At 44.1% G+C, this 19,525-nt stretch overlaps 1 protein-coding gene across 1 annotated transcript in view; it reads left to right on the top strand.

The window, feature by feature from the left end:
• The window catches only part of tmpoa (thymopoietin a), a 48,257-nt gene that overhangs the window by 4,252 nt on the left and 24,480 nt on the right, over positions 1 to 19,525 (top strand). Inside the window, exon 2 of the mRNA XM_047390166.1 lies at positions 17,900 to 18,017. Within this exon, the coding sequence (XP_047246122.1) occupies positions 17,900 to 18,017 (118 nt within the window). The remainder of the gene's footprint in view (positions 1 to 17,899; positions 18,018 to 19,525) is intronic.

Here is a 19,525-nt window from a genome sequence, read left to right as displayed (position 1 = left end):
ATGAAAACCCAAAATTCCTATCTCACAAAATTAGCATCTCATTAAAAGGGTCTCTAAACGAGCTATGAACCTAATCATCTGAATCAACGAGTTAACTCTAAACACCTGCAAAAGATTCCTGAGGCCTTTAAAACTCCCAGCCTGGTTCATCACTCAAAACCCCAATCATGGGTAAGACTGCTGACCCGACTGCTGTCCAGAAGGCCACTATTGACACCCTCAAGCAAGAGGGTAAGACACAGAAAGAAATTTCTGAACGAATAGGCTGTTCCCAGAGTGCTGTATCAAGGCACCTCAGTGGGAAGTCTGTGGGAAGGAAAAAGTGTGGCAGAGAATGCTGCACAATGAGAAGAGGTGACCGGACCCTGAGGAAGATTGTGGAGAAGGGCCGATTCCAGACCTTGGGGGACCTGCGGAAGCAGTGGACTGAGTCTGGAGTAGAAACATCCAGAGCCACCGTGCACAGGCGTGTGCAGGAAATGGGCTACAGGTGCCGCATTCCCCAGTCCTGGGCTACAGAGAAGCAGCACTGGACTGTTGCTCAGTGGTCCAAAGTACTTTTTTCGGATGAAAGCAAATTCTGCATGTCATTCGGAAATCACGGTGCCAGAGTCTGGAGGAAGACTGGGGAGAAGGAAATGCCAAAATGCCAGAAGTCCAGTGTCAAGTACCCACAGTCAGTGATGGTCTGGGGTGCCGTGTCAGCTGCTGGTGTTGGTCTACTGTGTTTTATCAAGGGCAGGGTCAATGCAGCTAGCTATCAGGAGATTTTGGAGCACTTCATGCTTCCATCTGCTGAAAAGCTTTATGGAGATGAAGATTTCATTTTTCAGCACGACCTGGCACCTGCTCACAGTGCCAAAACCACTGGTAAATGGTTTACTGACCATGGTATCACTGTGCTCAATTGGCCTGCCAACTCCCCTGACCTGAACCCCATAGAGAATCTGTGGGATATTGTGAAGAGAACGTTGAGAGACTCAAGACCCAACACTTTGGATGAGCTAAAGGCCGCTATCGAAGCATCCTGGGCCTCCATAAGACATCAGTGCCACAGGCTGATTGCCTCCATGCCACGCCGCATTGAAGCAGTCATTGCTGCCAAAGGATTCCCGACCAAGTATTGAGTGCATAACTGTACATGATTATTTGAAGGTTGACGTTTTTTTGTATTAAAAACACTTTTCTTTTATTGATCGGATGAAATATGCTAATTTTGTGAGATAGGAATTTTGGGTTTTCATGAGCTGTATGCCACAATCATCCGTATTAAGACAATAAAAGACCTGAAATATTTCAGTTAGTGTGCAATGAATCTAAAATATATGAATGTTACATTTTCATCATGACATTATAGAAAATAATGAACTTTATCACAATATGCAAATTTTTTGAGAAGGACCTGTATGTCATTCCCAAGACGAATTGACGCTATATTGGCCGCAAAAGGAGGTGCTACACCATACTAATAAATTATTGTGGTCTAGAACCAGGTGTTTCAGTTTCATTGTCCAACCCCTGTATAACGTCAGCATTGTACAGAGTGAAGAGGGACATAGAAATGCTGTCCCCTGGGGGGCCCCAATGTTGGTCTCCAATGTCTTAGAGACATTTCCCCCTAATCTGGCATACTGCGGTCACCCTGTTGTGTAGTCATTATTCCAAACAAATAATGCAGGATCCATCCCCATCCTCTCTAATTTACCTCTCAAGATCAAAGGCTGGATTCCATTAAAGGCACTAGTGAAGTCAAAGAACCTCAGCTTTACATACTCCCCAGTCCCGTCTAAAAATGAGCGGGTTTTGTGAAGCATGTGTAGGACTGCACCATCAACCCCCATGCTCTCTTGGTATGCAAACTGTAATGTGTCCACATCCTGCTGTAATTGTGGTTTAAGGACCCAGAGTAAAAGCCTCTAAAGGTCTTCCTAACGAAAGACGTCAGGGCCATTGGTCTGTAGTCCGTGTAGGCCGGCCTCCCTACTTTAGTGCTGATACAAGGCATGATGTTTTCCACTGGACCGGAGCTGTGTGAAGACTTCAATTGAATACAGTTTGCAGAGGCAGGGCCAACTCGGACGCACACTCCTTGAGAAGTCTTGATGTCACCCCATCAGGACCAGCAGACTTTCCTGGACACAGCCTCCGCAGCTCTCTTCATCAATAGAGAAGCTGTAAGGAGATGGAAGAGGCGTCAGGTGGAGCAGAGCAGATGGTCACAGCAGCAGAGGTAAAACAGCTGCTTGGTGGACAATATCAGGTGGTCACAGCAGCTGAGATGGAAAAGCTGCGGGGTGGAGAAGAACAGGTGTTTACAGCAGCAGAGGTGGAACAGCTGCCAGGTGAAAAATGAGAAGACGCATATTCCAAGTACCATGAAGAAAACATTCATAAACGGAGCATCCCAGACTTGCTGCCACTGCAGTTGGCACATGGAAAAGTGAACAGCGCTGTGGTGAAGATATTTAAAACAAATTCATTGATTATTTTGTTTTGGTTGTGTTGTGAATTTACATTCTTCTTAATAAAATGTTCCTCACATACATCACCATCCAGTTTGGGCGGTTTAACATGTTCAGGAACGGGGCTCACAAACAGTAAACTGTATTAAAAAAACTGTTGGCATAGAAAGTTCACCATTCATGCTTAATATGCTCCACCACTGGTCACACAGCAACACAATGGTGCTATGTAGCTGTGCAGCATTTAATGATGCATTCACTTGCTCTTGGAAATCTTAAATTTAGCGCTATGTGCGCCGATCTAGATGGCAAAGAAGTTTAAATAAAACATTAATAAACATATTGCTTTGTTTTTTTTTTACGGAAGACTGAAGTCATAAGGAATTTTAAAAGTAACTGTAATTAATTGTTTTCTTAAGTAACAAGAGCAAAGTTACTTTTATTTTGTAATTAAATTACCCAATGCCCTTACATGTAACTAGTTATTCCACAATCCTGGTGATCAGTCGACATTAGGAAACCCTATGGACAGAATACGGGCAAACGTCTTTGGGGGATGAATTTGATTAAAATCAATGTTTGTCCCCAATCCTTGAGGTCTATAGTTTGATGCAGTTTCTCAGGGTTCTGTGAGTTGTTTTAATATCTCACCGAAACACCTGCAGGCACAGACTACCTGGAGTCCACAAATACTAGTTCAAAGGAGTTCCTCGGCAACCTTATTTCCTTAGAATGCTGACTGAATGTCCAAAGTCGCCACTGTATGTTTTTTATGATCTGAGTCATCCCATGGTTTACATACAAAGAGGAATGGGAGATTTACTGTGCAAAGAAAAGTCCACCTTTTCTTCTATGAATAAATGATTTTCAAATCTAAAAAAAGAGAAAAAACTTTGCACCAGTTTTCTGCTGTCCATGGGTTGCACTTTATGCAGAATTTCAAGTCGTTCTTTATTTTTATTTCCCCCCTCTTGTCATAAAATCATTGTCCAAAATATTTTACCTAACTGTGCATACAGATGCACAGTTCTTTACTACAACTGCACCTCCATCTCAAGGTTCATCATGATTTAGCAAACAGTTTAGCTGCAATATTCTCAGCAGCAGTTGTCCTGCATGTGATGCCATTTTAACAGAAAGGGATTATGCTGCATGCAATTCATGTTGCTAATTAGACAGATGGCAGTTTTAGGGGTACTCTGGAGCTAATCTCGCTATGCTGACAAGAAGTTCACTGACTATCTTGTTGCAGGGCAGAAATGCAGTATGCAATTTGATTATTGTTATAAAGTAACCTTTTAAGCTAATACAGCTCTTTTTTTAATGAATTTTTCTGCATCTTATTATTCTGACGAATGCTCTTAAAACAGTTGGAACTTTCACCACATTAACTTAAGCCACAAAATAGAAAAATATACCAGTTCTTTCACTGAGAGGATTGCACACTAAGAGATCTGTAAGTGTTTGCTGGCAGTGCTTCATCACAGAAGAACTGCAGCCTGTCCTCTGAACAACATGCGACCATGTGTTCAATTGCCTTGTGGGCACTAGCCCTAAAGCAAACTTTTTAAAAATATTTTTTTATTATAGTCAGTCAAGTCTGTCTGTCCGTCCGTCCGTCTTTTTTTATTTTGAAAGTAGGCAGACAGGAAGTGGGTTGGAGAGAGTGGGAGAACATGGCCTCAGAGGTTAGGTCTTGTACCTGGGACAGCTGTGTCGAGGACCGTGCCCTCTGTATATGGGTCACGCGCTCTACTGCTATACCAAAGTAAGCTTATAAAGTCAGCTTCTTGCACTCTTTTGTTAGTTTTTTTGTTTTACTTGGTGTATATCTTCTGTAAATAATATTCTCTCTTGCCTTATGATGTTTCAGTTGCATTGTTTTGTTTGTAGGGCTAGGGTTTGAAGGTATTTTACTAGAGGTAGAGCAACTCAGTCAGGCTTTTCCCCTACTATATTCTCATTGAGAATGGAAGTGCCCCTTAGATAGTTTATTGCTCCTTAACGCACACGCCGATGCGCATTTACATCCACACGTGACAAACACAGAGGAAAATCACAATTACCTCAAGATCACTAGTAACAGCCGATCAAGGGAAAATTGTTTGATTCGACCATCTCTAATGTGAACATTTGATATTTTTCACCATTTTATTGCATTTGAAAATTAAAATTAATCGTTCGTTCGTCGTCTTCCGCTTATCCAGGACCGGATCGCGGGGGCAGCAGACTCAGCAGAGACGCCCAGACGTCCCTCTCTCCAGACACCTCCTCCAGTTCCTCCAGGGGGAGCCCAAGGCGTTCCCAGGCCAGCCGAGAGACATAGTCCCTCCAGCGTGTCCTGGGCCGTCCCCTGGGCCTGACCCTACGGAGGAAGCTCATTTCAGCCGCTTGTATCCGTGATCTCGTTCTTTCGGTCATGACCCAAAGTTCATGGCCATAGGTGAGGGTAGGAACATAGACCGACCAGTAAATTGAGAGCTTTGCTTTTCGGCTCACCACAATGGACCGGCACAGCGCCCCCATTACTGTGGCAGCCGCACTGATCCGTCTGTCGATCTCCCGCTCCATTCTTCCCTCACTCGTGAACAAGACCCCGAGATACTTAAACTCCTCCACTTGAGGCAGGAACTCCCCTCCAACCTGAAGAGGACAAGCCACCCTTTTCCGGTCGAGTACCATGGCCTCGGACTTGGAGGAGCTGATCCTCATCCCAGCCGCTTCACACTCGGCTGCGAACCGCCACAGCGCATGCTGTAGGTCTTGGCTAGAGGGGGCCAGCAGGACCACGTCATCCGCAAAAAGAAGAGACGAAATCCACTGGTCCCCAAACCAGACCCCCTCCGGCCCTTGGCTGCGTCTAGAAATCCTGTCCATAAAAGTTATGAACAGGACCGGCGACAAAGGGCAGCCCTGCCGGAGTCCAACATGCACTGGGAACAGGTCCGACTTAGTGCCGGCAATGCGGACCAAACTCCTGCTCCGCTCGTACAGGGACCGGATGGCCCCTAATAAAGGGCCCCCGATTCCATACTCCTGGAGCACCCCCCCACAGGGCATCACGAGGGACACAGTCGAATGCCTTCTCCAGGTCCACAAAACACATGTGAACCGGTTGGGCAAACTCCCATGAACCCTCGAGCACCCTGTAGAGGGTATAGAGCTGGTCCAGTGTTCCACGGCTGGGACGAAAACCACACTGTTCCTCCTGAAGCCGAGGATCGACTTTCGGCCGGATTCTCCTCTCCAATACCCTGGCGTAGGCCTTACCAGGGAGGCTGAGGAGTGTGATCCCCCTGTAGTTGGAACACACCCTCCGGTCCCCCTTCTTATAAAGGGGGACAACCACCCCAGTCTGCCAGTCCAGAGGCACTGTCCCCGACCGCCACGCAATGTTGAAGAAGCGTGTCAACCATGACAGCCCTACCACATCCAGAGACTTGAGGTACTCGGGGCGGATCTCATCCACCCCCGAAGCCTTGCCACCGCGGAGCTTTTTAACCACCTCGGTGACTTCAGCCTGGGTGATGAAAGAGTCCAACCCCGAGTCCCCAGCCTCTGTTTCCACCACGGAATGCGTGATGGCAGGATTGAGGAGATCCTCGAAGTACTACTTCCACCGCCCGATAATGTCCTCAGTCGAGGTCAGCAGTCTCCCGCCCCCACTATAAACAGTGTTGGCAAGACACTGCTTCCCCCTCCTGAGGCGCCGGACGGTTTGCCAGAATCGCTTCGAGGCCAACCGGTAGTCCTTCTCCATGGCCTCACCGAACTCTTCCCAGGCCCGAGTTTTTGCCTCTGCCACAGCCCGGGCCGCAGCACGCTTGGCCTCACGGTACCCGTCAGCCGCCTCAGGAGTCCCACAAGCCAACCACAGCCGATAGGACTCCTTCTTCAGCTTGACAGCATCCCTTACTGCCGGTGTCCACCACCGAGTTCTGGGATTGCCGCCACGACAGGCACCGCAGACCTTACGGCCGCAGCTATGGGCAGCAGCATCGACAATAGATGCGGAGAACATGGTCCACTCGGACTCTATGTCTCCAACATCCCCCGGGATCTGGTCGAAGCTCTCCCGCAGGTGGGAGTTGAATACATCCCTGGCCGAGGGCTCCGCCAGGCGTTCCCAGCAGACCCTCACTATGCGCTTGGGCCTGCCAAGTCTGTCTGCCTTTCTCCTCCTCCAGCGGATCCAACTCACCACCAGGTGATGATCAGTGGACAGCTCAGCCCCTCTCTTCACCCGAGTGTCCAAAACATGCGGCCGAAGGTCTGATGATACAACAACAAAGTCTATCATCGACCTCCTGCCTAGGGTGTCCTGGTGCCAAGTGCACTGATGGACACCCTTATGTTTGAACATGGTGTTCGTTATGGACAATCCGTGACTAGCACAGAAGTCCAATAACAAAACACCACTCGGATTCAGATCGGGGAGGCCATACCTCCCGATCACGCCTCTCCAGGTGTCACTGTCATTCCCCACGTGGGCGTTGAAGTCCCCCAGCAGAATAATGGAGTCCCCGGGAGGGGCACTATCCAGCACCCCCGACAGGGACGCCAAGAAGGCCGGGTACTCTGCACTACCACTCGGCCCGTAGGCTGAAATGATAGTCAGAGACCTCTCCCCAACCCGAAGGCGCAGGGATACGACCCTCTCATCCACTGGGGTAAACCCCAACATGAGACGGCTGAGCTGGGGGGCAACAAGCAAACCCACACCAGCCCGCCGCCTCTCCCCGTGGGCCACTCCAGAGTAGAAGAGAGTCCAACCCCTCTCAAGGAGATGGGTTCCAGAGCCCACGCTGTGCTTGGAGCCGAGCCCGACTATTTCTAGTCGATATCTCTCGACCTCCCGCACAAGCTCAGGCTCCTTCCCCCCCGCGAGGTGACATTCCACGTCCCTAGAGCCAGCCTAAGCATCCGGGGATCGGGCCGCTGAGGTCTCCACCTTCGTCCGCCACCCAATCCTCTTTGCACCAGTCCCTCACGGTTCCTCCTGCAGGTGGTGGGCCCACTGGGGGAATTAAAATTAATATAATTGTAAAAATGTTTCAATTATCTGTTAAATCTAAAGTCAGTCATCAGCCTCAGGCCCTGTTGTACTAAATGTTTTTGCTGTAATGGGTTTGGATTGTGTTGACACACAAATTATACCACAATATTCTTTTTGTCATTTTTTCGAATAACTGCATTTTGTTTTTGACCCCCAAATCAGAAAAATCCTTAATTTAAAAAAAACCTTTTTATTTTAATGTTCATATTCAACAAATGATAAAAAGTTAAGGAGAATATTGTCTTGAAGTAATTCTGCTAGAATATTTCTATATTTCTAGTTCATAAGATATACTAAAATTTGGGCAAGTCATTTTTTAGCATAACTCTTTCCTTAAAAAGAGGCCTGGGGTTTAAGAGGTTAATGTCTATTTCGCAAAGCCGTTGATTGGTTGGTATTGTTTTGTCCAATAATACGCAGACAACAACCGTGTGCTTACAGCATATTTTATATTTCACCGGCACCACTACTCTGCACATTTATACTGGTACGCACTTTTTGGCTAACCTAATGCGACTGTGCCATGAGAATACACCATCTGCCATATACTACATTTACTCCCCTTTTTGAAAGAACTCCCAGAAGTGCAATTAGACCTATAAGAGCTTAGTGCAACAGAACAGTGTGAAAGACCAAAGTGGCCAACCTGACTAGATAAATCAGGTAGACTATTGGTTTACCTGCATAGCCATGTGGGATTTTCTGCCACATGACAGGCTAGGCACTAGCCTAGAGTTTCACAAGTTGGTGACAGTCTTTGAGGTAAACGGGTCTCTAGCGGGCCTGAGCAGGATGAGGCCCAACCTTGTGGCCGGAAACGTTGACTCAGCAATATGAAAGTCCCCATCCACCTCTGTTTGGTGCGGGTCAGTTGCAGCTGCCTTAGTGGCGGACTGTAAGGGACACCCGCCTTAGGCAGCTGGCATGCCACCAGGTGCGTGGCCCCAACTGTTCCATGAACTGCTGCGGTGCCGACCAGAATAAGAACAGCTTGTGGGACTGATGGGGTCGCTGGATCCTGACCAAGTCTGACACTATGAACGCGGGGCTTGTTAACCGGTGGTTCCTGTCAAATTGTTACAATATCACCCTGAAGGGGATGTCGCCGCTGCACCCGATGGAGGGGGTATGTGATCCAGTCCCGGCTTAGGTCCCATCAGCAGGAGGTCTGGGGAGCGGCCTGTTGTTGTGTGCACCTTTGCTCTGTTAGCACAGGGACTCTGCATGCAAGGCAAGTTTACAACAACCAAGAAGAGGGGGCGGCTTTCACATGAATTTGAAAGGGAATTCCAACAATCTAAGCTCATGATTTTTTCAAGTGTGATTTTGACCCATTCTTCCACACAAATGGTCTTCAAATATTGAAGGTTCTGTGTGTCCTTTTCCTTCTTCATTTCATTTTATAGTTTTTCAATTGGATTCAAGTTAGGTGAGTAGCTGGGCCATTCTGGTAGTTTTATTCTCTGAAACCAATGAAGAATTATTTTGTGTTTTGGACTATTGTCTTGCTTGAAAATTCAGTCGTTTCATCTTCGGATTCTTCACAAGAATGTGTGACATTACTTTCTTTATTCTTTCTTACATAACTTCTGCCAGTACCATATGCTTTCTGAACCTCTTTTAAAGTGCTTCGTGGTTCAACTCATGTCATTCTTTTTACTTCTTTGTAAAATCTTACAGTGGGCACAGTGCCATGGTGCCCACTGGAACTTTCAGAAATCTGGAAATGCAGCTATAATCATTTCTATTAATATGGTTTGCAACAGTAAGTCTTTTTTTGTGTACCATCCTGTGCAATACTTTGGAAATGAGCAATCTTTTTATTGTCCATTAGTCAATATTAAACCATCTATTACTGATTTGGTTGCAGGAGCAGGAATGTTTTGTAAATGCTGACAGATATAAACTGGTTTCTTGGCTTTCATTGCTATTTCGTCATGTTATTTTCCATGTCATTCCAAATTTTAACGCATAACTTAATCTGTTGACTAATTTGCTTTGATTTTTTTTTTTTTTGTGGATCACTTGGGTTGCTGACTGAAATTCTAGAATTGATTGGCTTAAGGTGGCAGAATGTTGGAGTAGCTTTTTTAAATTAATTCTGATTTATTACTTTTAAAAACCTTTTATTCTTCTTTCAGGCTTGCTTTCTTGGTTGACTGTTCCCTTTGGGGTTTTTTCTGTGCAGCTGAAAATATTTTTGCTGTTACTTTTTTAGTTTAGGCAGTTATGATTCGTAAACCTTTTCTTTTGTACAACCAGGAGCAGCTGATTAACATCTCCAAAGCTCAAATAATACCACAACGATAATTGCAAATCCTAGATGAGTTAAAAACCTGACACCGTGGATGCAGAGCAGGAGCAAAAAGGAAAGAGAGAATGAGGGACTTTAAACAGTCTTTTCCATCCATCATAATGAGCAACGTGAGATTTTTGGCAAATATATTGGATGAACTCCAAGCACTAACAAGGACCCAGCTAGTCTATCAGGAATGCAGTATTATGTGTTTTACTGAGACATGGCTACGGGATCTGCTGGCCTGCACTGACCAACTGGCCCCCATCTTCACTCAGATCTTCAACAAGTCTCTGGAACTATGTGAAGTTCCCTTGTGCGTCAAGAACTTCACATTCATCTTGTGCCCCCCAAAAAATGCACCATCACTGGATTAAATGACTACAGACCTGTCGCCCTGATGTCTGTGATCATGAAATCCTTTGAGCGACGGGTGTTGAAGCATCTGAAGGACATCACAGGCCCCCTGCTGGACCACCTGCAACTTGCTTACTTGGTAAACAGGTCTGCAGATGATGCAGTCAACTTGGGGTTGCACTTCATTCTGCACCACATTGACCACCAAGGGACATACGCCTGGATCCTGTTTGTGGACTCAACCCAGAAATCCACCGGGTCAGTGAATCAACAGCTTCTGGACTGACCGCCAGCAGAGGTTGAGGCTGGGGAGCATCTTCCCACTGCACAAGAACCATTAGCACCAGCATTCCCCAAGGGTGTGTTCTCTCCCCACTACTCTTCTCCATGTACACAAGTGACTGCACCTCAGCGGATCTGTATGTGAAATCCCTGAAGTTTGCAGGTGTCACTGTCATTGGTCTGATCCAGGACAGTGACAAGTCTGCATACGTATAGGAGGTGGATCAGCTGGTCCACTGGTGCTGTCAGAACTACCTGGAGCTTAACCCATTCAAGACTGGATGGATATGATGGTGGATTATGGGAAAACTCCCTCACCTTTCTCAATAATGTGCATTGTGGATTGCTTCTGGTTCCTAGAACCACCATTTCTTGGGACCTTAGATGGTCATCACTAGGGCTGGGCGATAAACCAAAGATTTACCGACACCACGATTTACAACAATAACCGACGTCATTGTGCCCATGTCAGTAACTTCTGTGTTTTTAAAAAATGAAAAGAAAAGTCGTTTTTGTCGGCTGTGTTCATGTCCCTTTAAGATGCTTTGTGTACAGTCTGTAATCACGTGACTGCACCCCATTGAGTCTGTGACAAGAAGCGAAAGAGACAGTGACGTTGAGAAAATGGAGGAAATTTGAAATATTGAAGCGGCGGTAGAGCTGCTCGAGTGCGGGGAGGAGCAGCTCATTCTCAAAGAAAGTGGGTTCAGCAAGGACGACGTTGAAGTAAAGACTGCGGGTAACAAGGTGTGGCTCGGGGAGTGGGGGGGTTTGTGGTGGCGGGTCCGGCTGGTAGTGCTTAGGTTAGTGTTACCGTTCATTTATCGTTACCGAGGTGAACTGCTCAAAATATTATGATATTCATTTTAGGCCATATTGCCCAGCCCTAGTCCTCACACATACACTGTTCAGGTGATAGGAGTTTGTCCTGTAACAGTTGGGTTGATGGTTCGAACTCCTGCTCTGTCTGTCTCTCTGTCGTTGTGTCCTTGGGCAAGTCACTTCACCCGACTTGCCTGCTGAAGGTGATCAGAGCGCTCAGTGGCACCTGTGTATGACAGCCTCACCTCTGTCAGTCTGTCCCAGGGCAACTGTGGCTACTTTGTAGCTCACCACTGTCAGTGTGTGGATGGGTGAATGACTTTAGGGTCTTTGGGGACTTGATAAAGCGCTATACAAGTTCAGGCCATTTAACATTTGTTCAGAAGAAGGCCCAGCAGAGATAGTACTTTCTGAGGCAACTCAAGAAGTACCACATTCCCCAGGAGCTGCTGGTGCCATTAATAAGTTTGTCCTGTGCTTATCCATCACTGTGTGGTTTGGCTCATCCACAAAATATGACAGATCCAGACTTCAACAAACAATTAGGTCTACAGAGAGAGACATTATGGCTGACCTCCCCTCTATCCAGGGACCTGTACAGATCTAGGTTCAGGAAAAGAGCAGCTAACATATCTGCAGACCCCACACATCCTGGTCAGAATCTGTTTGAACTTTTGCCTTCTGGTCGGTGGTACAGAGTGGCGCTACAAAAACCACAACAGAGAAGGTTTCTTCCCCCAGGCTGTCTCTCTAATGCACACAATGAATACCTTTCAGCCTGAGTAGCCAGCTACTTTGCTTTGCGCATTCATTGTGATCTGTAATTTGGAACAACCCTGTGCAAATGTTGACATGTGTTTTGGAGATTATCATGTAAATGGTTCGGGAAAAACTTCACAGCTGTGCAGTTCTTTGTGTGTTTACGTGTTGCTACTGATGAATCCTGTTTTAATTTTTTTGATGACAACAAAAAATTTTAGCTTGAGGGGCCTCGAGCGTCACAGGCCAAATATAGTCCACAGCAGTATGGAAAGAGCAGAGAGCTCATAAAAAGGTTGAATGAATCTGTCAGTTGGGAAGTATGGGACATTGGAAAGCTGTAGTTACAAAGGTATGTGGGAGGGTGGGACATTGGCCCAGCTTTTTTCCTATACCTTATTGTAGTGTCGTGTTCTGGGTTTGAAAAAAAGCAAATCCAAGACAGTTGCAACAATAAGTTGCACACTGAATATTTTGAAAATGGAAATTTAGTCTACTCTGGTATTTTTTCAAAGTTTTTTTAAATTTATGTTTCCATATCAGTTACCATTATTCCGTTAAAAACTAGATCAATATCAGAGATGCAGCAATCCATTATATGAAATCAGACAAATTTTACTTGATTGGCTCTGAACAATGATCACATTGTCAAATGCAGAATAATCAGATTTTTTTTGTTGTTGCTGTTATTATAAATGCATTTACCTGGGGACATATGCTGTTGTCACAAGGACAATTAGAACAAGACGTAGCCTGGTACGGTTTAGCTAGGCCCCACCCTGGAGCCAGGCCTGGAGCGGGAGAGTCGGTGGCAACGCCTGGTGGCCGGGTTAGTAGTTGTTATAGTATCAAAGCTTTTAGTTACGCCCAGCTGACATGACCAGCATTACTAGCAACTAATGGAGTTTCATAGGAGTGCCATACATGTTGTGCAGTTACACTGAATTTGGAGGTATTCCGCAGATTTCAGCAGACAATGCTTCTTGACGATGTTTGGTCCTTCAGTGCTTACAGCAAGATACTGCAGATCTTCTAAGTCTATTGTGGAGAGCGCAATCTCTTATGCCATTATCTTTTGGGCTAGCACCATCATCTGCCAGTGACTTCAAAAAGCTGGTCAAGTTGATTTAAGACTGGTTCTGTCCTGGGAACTCCCCTAGAACCCCTGGAGATGATTGTTCAAGGAACAAGGCTTCAGTGTTTTCAGTCGGAAACTTAGCAGAACCACTGTAATACAGACTACTACAGGAGCTCCTTCCTGCCCACAGCCATCACCATTTACAACATCTTTTTGAAGACACATCAATAGGTTAAGTTGCAACAACATTCACGTCAGTTTGGGATTATTACGTTATTTTTTAAAATAAAGTTAATGGTGATTGTTCAATATAACATAATAGACCTGTGCTGCACATCCCTTGACAAAGGTAGAAGTTTTTGAACCAGAAAATAAAGAATTACCAGATTAACCTCATGTATTCATCAAGGCATGTGTCCTCTACCTTCATCCATATGGCCACATTGCAATTCAGTTACAGAAACATGACGTATGTGTAAAGGCAATATGAGTTTTGGGCCTGTCAACTCGAGTTTGCTTTAAAGACAAAACAGGCAAACATTTACTGCAGCTGCTATGACCAGCCTCTTTGAGAAAATTATTTGCTCAGAAACTGTGTTTTTTTTTTGTGTGTGCAGTTGAAAGTTAAGGACTAGTGTTAAGTTGGCTTGTTTTTTGCAATATGCTGTGAAACCCACAGTTTGCCTTCCAGTGTAATTACAGGTGGAGTGTACCAGTAGGTAAGTATCCCATAAAGTAATTCCTGACATTTCTCAGATATTTAGCTGTAGTGCATTCTGCTGCTGTATGTCCTATTTGATGTATTTCTGCTGCGAAAGAAGCCTGCTGGAAAGCATGAAGAATTCATAATGGCAATAATGGAAATGCTGGTCATAGCAGCTACAACTAACTACACAGTCCATTGTTACATTGCCAAGCAGTGAGTTGAAGCGTGAAACCACAGGCCCTGGAACGCTGCACGTTCCACTACTACATGTAAACTTTACCAAGTGCTAGAAAAAAAAAATGTGACTTAGAGTTCAGTAGAGCTGGGTGTGGCTGCACACGGCTTCATTCGCTCTGGTGAAAAATGTTATGATTATGAAACAGCTTGGCTGTCATCCAGTTTAGATGGCCCTAAGGAAAAACACCTGGTTTGAGCTTTCCACCTATTCCTCGCACAGAGAACCACAGCTATACTCTTCATTGACACTGAGCATGTCCCTTTCTGCGTTCTTCACGTTTTTGTTGGTTAGCCATAGTTCACAGAATTGTAGTCATAGTGTTTTAGTGCTTCAGCAGTTTTTGTGGCTATGCCTCCACAAGTCCCATCCAATAGTGAGGACCTGCTGCTAAATGACTCGACTGTAGCAAAGTATTTTCAGTAAAAGTTAGATGAGTACTTTGTTTGAAGTCAGCAGATAATATTATGACTTATTTTAATGAACGAGTATCGGCACAGATTTAAGATCCGATTGTTAAAAGTAAGGACTTCAACAAAGCAATTAGGTCTTTATGAACACAGAACACAGAAATTCAAAACACCAGGATGAAGACTAGCACTATAAAAAACAAGTCCTGTTACTGAAGCCCCCAACACCCAGTCAAAGCTTGGTAGTGACACAGTGGAGCTTGCTGAGCTGCGTGCAATGTTCCTTTTAAGGCAAAATGAGAGCATCCATAAGCTATAGTTAATACGGAAAAGGGAACAGCGACTCCATGCATGAACTATGGTATGTACAATGTTTTCATTTGCATATGTTCAGCGTCCCTGATTGTAACGGAAACAAGTAATAATACTATGCAGGTTTAGTGTGTTTTTACAAACATAAATAACGTTTATAAGGTACTTTCTCTGTCTCCGCCACCATACTTGCTGCCTCTATTGTCTGCGCCTTCGACTCGCCCATAGGTGATGTTACGATTCACGCAGAAGAACCAAGTATTCTATATTTGGAACCTCTTTTTGTTAGTGGAAACGCATGTCACCGGTTCAAAATCACCGCGATGGTGGAAAAGGGGGCATGTGCTCTAGCTGTAAAGGCATCTGTAGTTTCCACTTTATGGCCCTTTTCCAAATAAAACTCCAATGGCAGTGACGGATGCCATCACTTAGTTTTTTTAAGTGCAGTAAAGTAACACACTCCTCCTAATCAGTGTTACGGGTAGTAGTAGACACAGCAGTCTCCTCGGTCCGTTTCTTTTGACTGCAACATATATTTTGTCTCAACCAGAGTTTCTGCAGGACAACCTTAAATGTTGCACCATCATGGGGTTTACTGGGTTAGGAAGACGTTAGCATACACACTCTCTGATTCTATATGACTTGATAACTTTGCTTGTAACATATTTTACTTGGGGTCCCTAAAGAGGCAACCTCAGTCCAAGCCGCACACTGCTGGAACCTTCTTTCGAGATTGTCCAAGTTTGTCACACATAGGAGCTTGTGCAACCCCTGCCTGTTGCCAGATGACTACATGGGATGTCTGATGTCTCAGATATTTGCTAAAATATGTAATGGACAGTGTTGTTTTTCAGTCTTCCCTGGCTGCAGAATTGGTGACTGACCAAGGTAAAGTACAGAAAGGTTGCCCCCAATGCAAACAATAATGGCAACGATGGCATAAAGGTGTGGAGAAAGGAGATTCATCAATGAGTTCTGTCAGCATGCAAGGTATCTACCTACTTGTGAGAGAAACATATAACCCGGCACTTATTTGCTTTGGGTTGCTGCAGGGCAGTGTAAAGCTAGCAAACCTGAAATAACTTTGTTGTTAGGAGAGAATGGGATGGGGACTGAACATCTAACAGTGAACATCTAACGGAGTGAACAGAAGCGTCTCTTTCCTGGCTGCAGGGTTTCAATTTGTGTCGATCCAGAAGACAAAATGCCTCGAAAATATCAAAAACTGCCAAAGGTGCTGTGTTTCACTGGCCATACGGCTGCTCACATTAATTTTTTATTCCTTAATATACATTGTTTGCCTTCTTTTGGACACAAGAAACACAGTACAGTGACTTCACTTTAACTGATCTTTTTGACTTGGCTACATTAAAAGAAGCATTTGTAAAACTGAAAACTCTGTATCTAACATCCTTAACCTTAATGAATCTGCTTAGGTTGAACTAAAAGACGGGTTATTCTTTTGCAACTGTAAGAATTATGATTATTGATTAATTAATGTTTATCAAGAATTATAATTTAAAATCATAATTTGAGAAAAATTAATTTCTTAACCAAAAATCCTTATTTATTAATCAAAATCAGAGATGTCCTGGGGTTGTAATTGTGGCTCAAAGCCCTTGATAATTACAATTGTTAAATTCTCAGTAATAATTGATAACTGTTACTAGATGTTACTGTTTATTCAACCATTTCACCGCAGGTGGAAGATCTTCGACCTTATTTTGACAGACAAATCACGCTTGCTCAAAATAAACACAAACGCCTTCTCTTGTATCTACGTGAATATTTATTAAATCAACAGCCCTGATACACTTCGCTATTCCGATTCAATAATCTTCACCTAATCAAACATGCAAAGTTCTACATAAAAGGGGTAAAATATCTAACTAAACAAAATAAAACAGCATTGAGTGTGTATGAAATCAAACCAGCAGTTATGGCAAAATACAAGAGAAATATGGTGCTGAACGAAGCTTTGGGAGCGACCCCCCCAAAGTGTAGCTCAATGGAACACAGGCAGTCATAAAACCCCCAAAGTTGTAAGCTCAGCGCACACAAAGGGTTATAAAACTTTTGGCGGCAACCAGTAAAATCACAAAGGTGAAGACAAAGAAAAATGGTTGAGTTTCACCATGAGGTTATTATAGCTGTTCAATTTTACAGCGCACCTGCGCTCAGGTTTTCACACAGCAAAACACAACTTGCGAAGCTCAGTGGCTTCAGAGTCCAACAATAATCAAAATTCAATAACACATGGCATGCACATACACTTCGAACACATTGGACTATGAATGGCGATTCTAAATCGCCCTAAAATCCAACTCTATGCTGCCCAAGCTATTTCTAATAAAAATAAAAACCAAACAGGATTACTTGGTTGTAGTCTTCTGAAGGGAGAGACAGAAAAGGGGAGTTGCCGCGCGTCCGCAATTAACTCCAAGAAGCGGTCGGCGTCGTCCTTGGCCTCCTTTGGCAAAAAGGAACAATATGACGGACCGTCAACAGTCGACTGGAACAAAAACAAGGATGGCAATTCTGTCTCCTTGAAACCTCCGTGGTTTTTTTCTTTTTTTTTTGTTGCGTGGTGAATTCACGCCTTCGATTGGTAAAGTGAAGTTTCTGGCCTTCCTATTCCAGGAACTTCTTTCATGAATTTTCCTTCTCGTTGGCCAACGGGGGAGAATGAATGAAAGTCCACGTGGGATTTTCTTCTCCAGAGTGATGCGCCTCAGATGCTGGTCCGGTTTCCAGCTTGAAAGCAAAGATGAGGGAGACCTCATATTGTTTATATAGTTCACTGTGACATGAGAGCTGCGACGCCCCCGTCCTATCAGCCGTGGTGCCTGCTGGGATTTGTAATAGCATATTATCCTGGGGTACAAAATGGCCGATGACGTTGGACAGCATAGCAGCTCCAGCAACGTACCAATGGTCCAATATTCAGTGCAAAAAATATGGTCCAACACAACCATATTGGGGAATCCTTTTGGATGACTTTCAATAATAGTCTGTAGTAGTAGTAATCTTTTGCATGATACCTTTTTAGACATTTATGTAGACTAATAAATGTGTGCCTGTTCCTGCATTGAGTTTGAGTTTAAACTTCTTGCTGTTGTCACAGAAAGCCACCAGGAAATCAGACAAGCCTCATCCAGAGATCGTCGACATCATGTCCCTCACCGATGAGGGCCTGAGGAACGAGTTGCAAAAGCATGGAGTGAACGTGGGGCCAATTGTAGGTGAGCGCTCCTCCCAACTTCACTTAATGCACATGACAAAATGTCTTGTGTTGGTGATGCAAAGTCTGCACAACTGTAGAATCAAAGCCTATTTATTACTTGACATCTCTGAGGTTGCTGTACCACTTTCTGCGATCTGTTCCTCTCCTTTTTGGTAAGGGATTAAACATTATTTTTGTATTTTATTAAAATCAGTCTCAGAAGCCAGTTAAGCAGTACCATGATTGAAAGAGAAATGATCCAATTATTGCTGCCTACATGGGAATCAGTTAATTTGCAAGAAGGTGCTGCTAGATAAATGTGTTTAACTGATCATAATGAAGTGGTATGTTGTCTGTAAAAACAGCTAATTTGGCTGTTTGCTGCATTTACAGTTGTGTTCAAAATGATAGCAGTATGTTTAAAACATTAGTAAAGCTCAAAATCCTTTGAATATTTTTATATTTCAATGCATTTGGAACACTGCACATTATATTCTAAATCAAACCATGAATGAAGAAATCTCAGTCTTTTAAACACATTACAGAAATGCAGTAAAATATACATCGGCTGTTCAACAAAATAGCAGCACAAACTCAAATATTTAGTGTATAAACTAAAAAATCTTTAGGATTTATCATTCCTGTGAATAACTAAAGTATTTAGTTGTATAACCACTGTTTTTGATTCACATCTGTGTTGCATGGAGTCGACCAACTTCTGGTTCCAATGAAAAGGTATTCCAGTTTAGGATGATTTGACAACATTCCACAATTCCTCTTCATTTCTTGATTTTGCCTCTGAAAGAGCATTTTTCATGTCATCCCACAAGTTTTCAGGCAGATTAAGGTCCTTGGACTGGGCTGGCCACTCAATAACTTTGATTTTGTTGGTCTGAAACCAAGCTGGTGCTCGCTTACTGGTGTGATTGGGTCGTTGTCTTGTTGAAACACCCATTTCAAGGGCATTTTCTCTTCGGCATAAGGCAACAAGACCTCTTAAAGTACTTTGATATATGCAAACTGATCCACGATCCCTTGTACTCGATAAATATGCCCGGCATCATAGTAAAGAAACATCCCCTTATCATGATGCATGCCCCCATGCGTCTCTGTCTTCAGAGTGTACTACTGTGACTTTAATTTAGTGTTTGGGGGTCATCTGGGTCTGCGGCCCATTGACCCAAAAATAACAATCTTACTTTTATCAGTCCACAAAGCGTTTCTCCATTTCTCTTCAGGCCTAGCCATTTGGGTTTTTGCCTTGAACAACCTATTTTGATCAGGTTTTCAGAGAGAAATGCTTGTGCAACACGTGTGTCATCCTTGGAAAGAACTGCTGCTGATCAAAACATAAACTAAAAAGACTAAATAAATGCCATATTCCATATCCTTCGGACTGATGAGTGGAACTTTTTGGGAAGTGTGCATACTGTTACATCTGGCATAAAAACTAACCCACATTTCAAAAATACTGACTTGAAATCTGTATGATTCGATTGAATTGACTTTGTAAAGTGCCTTGAGGCA

Source organism: Girardinichthys multiradiatus, chromosome 17, assembly GCF_021462225.1.
Source record: "Girardinichthys multiradiatus isolate DD_20200921_A chromosome 17, DD_fGirMul_XY1, whole genome shotgun sequence".
Classification (NCBI taxonomy): domain Eukaryota; kingdom Metazoa; phylum Chordata; class Actinopteri; order Cyprinodontiformes; family Goodeidae; genus Girardinichthys; species Girardinichthys multiradiatus.
This window is presented reverse-complemented; position numbering and strand designations above follow the sequence as displayed.